Here is a 3,857-nt window from a genome sequence, read left to right on the forward strand (position 1 = left end):
ATGGGTGGGTGGATAGATGGATGAGTGGGTGGATGAATGGATGAATGGAAGAAGGAAGAAAAAGTGACTACCCAAAACAAATATTTTAGGCAGGATAGGAGCCATGGTATGATCCAAGGTACCCCAGCCTCTCCTCTTAAAGGTCTGGTCTGGACACTAAGAAGTGGACCCTCCCCCCAGCCAGGGCACCCACTGCCTCCCACAGGCCTTTCCCAGTCTTGGGAGCTGGGTCAAGGCCAAACCACTCATATCCCCAGACAAACCCACAATCAGTCCCCACTGCACCCTTGCAGGCCTGGCCTTGCCCAGGAGAAGCTTTCAGATGGGGGCCCAGCCACCCTCCCAGCCCCAAGGTACTCTGCCTGAGGCTTGGGACTTGATACACAATTTGTGGGGCAGGGAGGGCTGAGCCAGATCCTCTGGATCATTCCCAGGGACCGGGAAGGCCACCCTAGGAGGCAACCCCATGGGATCAACACTGGGTGTCAGCAACACATCTGAGCACCCTGAGGCCCAGCAACCAGTGGGTATAGGTGACCACAGCCCCCAGCAGGGCCTGAGCTCTGGTCTGGGCCCCTCATGTCTATCCAGGGGGTGACAGCTGAAGAAGGCGGCTGGATGAGCACTCTGCAAGGCCATGTCCATTCTCTCGGGGGTAGGGGGTCCAGGGTCCTGGAGGGACCTGGGGGAAGTGGCCAGGCCAGTCCACCTGGGAGCCACCAGGCAGCCCCAGCATCCTGAAACCCCAGCGTCCAAGGAACACGGTCTCAAGAGGCAGCCATGGGAGCCAGGTAGAGAGGGGAGATGCTCAGCCCTAGGTTGGGGGTCTCCAGCCCAGGGGGACTCCCATAACAGAGTGGGCAGGGTCCAGGTACCACCAGTGGGGCGCAGGAGGCCAAAGCGATGTTTGAGAGCCCGGAGCTCAGCCCTGAGCAGAGCGTTCTCCTCGAGCAATGCGTTCAGCCTGCCCTCTAGGGCCGCGTCATGGAGACGTCGCTTCTCCCGGGATCTCTTGGCCGCTTCGTTGTTCTTCCTCCGTTTCTCCCAGTAAACTGTATTCTTCTTCTCTTCTGGCATGAACTCCCGCGGCCGACGCACGGCCGTACCCCGGACCCATGGTCCCCTCAGGGTTTTGCCACAACCCTGGGGTACATCTGGCGGGACCAAGAGACCCACATCCATGGCTGCCTGCGGACCCTGGGGAAGAGAAAAAACTTCTTGGACTGGAGGCAGGAGGTTGACCTGGGTGATTCCTCCCTCTAATTTATCCTGTGTCTCCACCATCCCCAGGGGGAGGGGCGCGGGTGGAGTGGGAATTGGGCTGGAGACCAGGCTGGAAGCAGAAAGGGGTGTAGCAGGGAGAGTGAGGACCTGGTGGGATGCTTTAGTGCCTGATGGAGAAGTGGGTGAGGCTGCAGAGAGAGGTTGGTTGACTGGGATGAGGCTTAAAAACAGACCACAGTCGTCATGGAGAGCTGCTTGGGTACCATATCCTCAGGAGGATGCAGGCTCCTTTCCAGGAGTTCTTACCACTGAGAAGGTCAGAAGACAAGCCAAGGGCTCAGTTCAATCTGAGCTCCAGGGTAAGATTCTTGGAGACCCAGAGAGACATAGGAGGAAAGCTGAACCTATAAAAAGAGAATGTGTGCCCATGGAGTTAAACTGAGCCAAGGTGGGGTCAGAAGATAAGCTACTACTCATCTGAAAAGAGCCAAGGTTGTACACCAAGATGTCCTCCATCTGTGGCCAGAATTTTGCACCTGCCCAGCCACCCTACCTATATATTCATAAGGTCTTCTATTCACCCACCCACTCACTCATCTGTCCGTCCCTCTACCCACCTACCTAACCAACTCACATTCCATCCATTTATCCATTAATCCACCCATCCACCATCTATTTATCCATCCATCCACTCCTTCAAACACCCATCCATCCCCCACCCGATTGTACAATCCTCTGTCCATCTCCCACCCACTCACTCATCCATCTAACTGTCCATTCATTCACTGATAGCTTCATTTTAAAAATAATATTGTGCCTACAGGTAAAAGAAAAAATAGACAGGGAATTATTCCCTGGCGGTCCAGTGGTTAGGACTTGGCACTTTCACTGCTGTGGACCTGGGTTCAATCCCTGGTCAAGGAACTAAGATTCCACAAGCAGTGCAGCATGGCCTAAAAAAAGAAAAGAAAAGGAAGAAAAAATAGACAAATTGAACCTTATGAAAGTTTTTTTAATTTTGTGCATCAAAAGACACTATCTACAGAGTAAAAAGGCAACCCACAGAATGAGAGAAAATATTTGCAAATTACATATCTGATATAATACCCAGATTACATAGGGACTAATATCCAGAATACATAGAAATCTCTTAAAACTCAACAACAAAAAAAACCAAACAACCCAATTCAAGAATGAGCAAAAGACCTGAGTAAACATTTCTCCAAAGAAGCTATATAAATGGCCAAAAAGCACATGAAAAGATGTTCAGTGTCACTAATAATTAGGGAAATATAAATCAAAACCACAATGAGATACCGCCTCACACCTCTTTGGATGGCTACTATCAAAACAATAGAAAATAACAAGGGTTGGCCAAGATGTGGAGAAACTGGAACCGTTATGAACTGTTTGTGGGAATGTAAAGAATGGTGTAGCCATTGTGGAAAACAGTATGATGGTTCCTCAAAAAAATTAAAAATAGGATTACCATATGATCCAGCAATTCCACTCTGGATATATACCCAACAGAATTGAAAGCATGGTCTCAAAGAAATATCTGTACACCCATGTTCGTAGCAGCATCATTCACAGTAGCCAAAAGGTGGAAGCAACCCAAGTGTCCATCAACAGATGAATGGATAGGCAAAATGTGGTCCATCCATACAGTAGAATATTATTCAGCCTTAAAAAAGAAGGAAATTCTGACACATGCTACAATGTGGATGAAACTTAAAGACATTATTTCATTGAGCAATGAAATAAGCCAGTGACAAAAGGACAAATACTGTATGATTTCATTTATAGGAGGTACTTAAAAGAGTAGTCAAAGCCATAAAGACAGAAAGTATAATGGTGGTTGCCAGGGACTGGGGAGGGGAATGGGGAGTTAGCATTTCATGGATACAGAATTTCAGTTTTCGAAGATGAGAAGAGTTATGAAGGTGGATGGTGGTGATGGTTGCACAATACATGTCATGAGAATGTATTTAATACCACTGAACTGTATACTTAAAAATGGTTAAGATGGTAAATTTTACGTTATGTGTATTTTACCACACTGAGAATATTTTAATGATAATAATACTGTACCTTTACTAAGTGCCCAGGCATCTTTCCATCCACATATTCATTCATTGGTCCCTTCACTCATCCACCTTCTATTCTTCCATTCAACCAACAGATCCTTTCTATGTGCCAATCAACTTTCCATAAATCCATTCATTCATCTATATATCCCTCCAAGTCCATCCATCCATTCAACCAACAAAAAGCAATTGACAAGAACTTCCCACATGCAAAGTGTTGAAGAACCAGAATATTAAGAATAGGAACAGATAAAAGAAGCAAAGTCATTAGATTCTCAACTCCTAGGCTGGAGCTCAGAAAAGATGCCCAGGGTCCCAGGGATACCCACCCCCCAAGGATGGGGGACCACCTCCTTTGCCACAGCCCATTTTCCCACATTGGTTTTCCTGAAAATCCTCACACAAAGGTCTGATTCTACCAACCTCTTGGTTCCCTGAACCTAGGATGTCATCACCTTCTGTGATTCTGATGCAAAACAGGTGGAGAGAAAAACCAGAGCAGGACTTCCCTGGTGGCACAGTGGATAAGACTCAGTGCTCCCAATG

General features: G+C 47.8%; 1 protein-coding gene across 1 annotated transcript; it reads right to left on the minus strand.

The window, feature by feature from the left end:
- Positions 1-318: 318 nt before the first annotated feature.
- On the minus strand, positions 319-1,182 carry NFILZ (NFIL3 like basic leucine zipper). Its single transcript, XM_060092876.1, has one exon. It carries the CDS (start codon positions 1,180-1,182, stop codon positions 319-321), a length of 864 nt encoding a protein of 287 aa, XP_059948859.1.
- Between the last annotated feature and the right edge of the window lie 2,675 nt (positions 1,183-3,857).

This window comes from Mesoplodon densirostris, chromosome 3 (genome assembly GCF_025265405.1).
Source record: "Mesoplodon densirostris isolate mMesDen1 chromosome 3, mMesDen1 primary haplotype, whole genome shotgun sequence".
In the NCBI taxonomy this organism is placed as follows: Eukaryota; Metazoa; Chordata; class Mammalia; order Artiodactyla; family Ziphiidae; genus Mesoplodon; species Mesoplodon densirostris.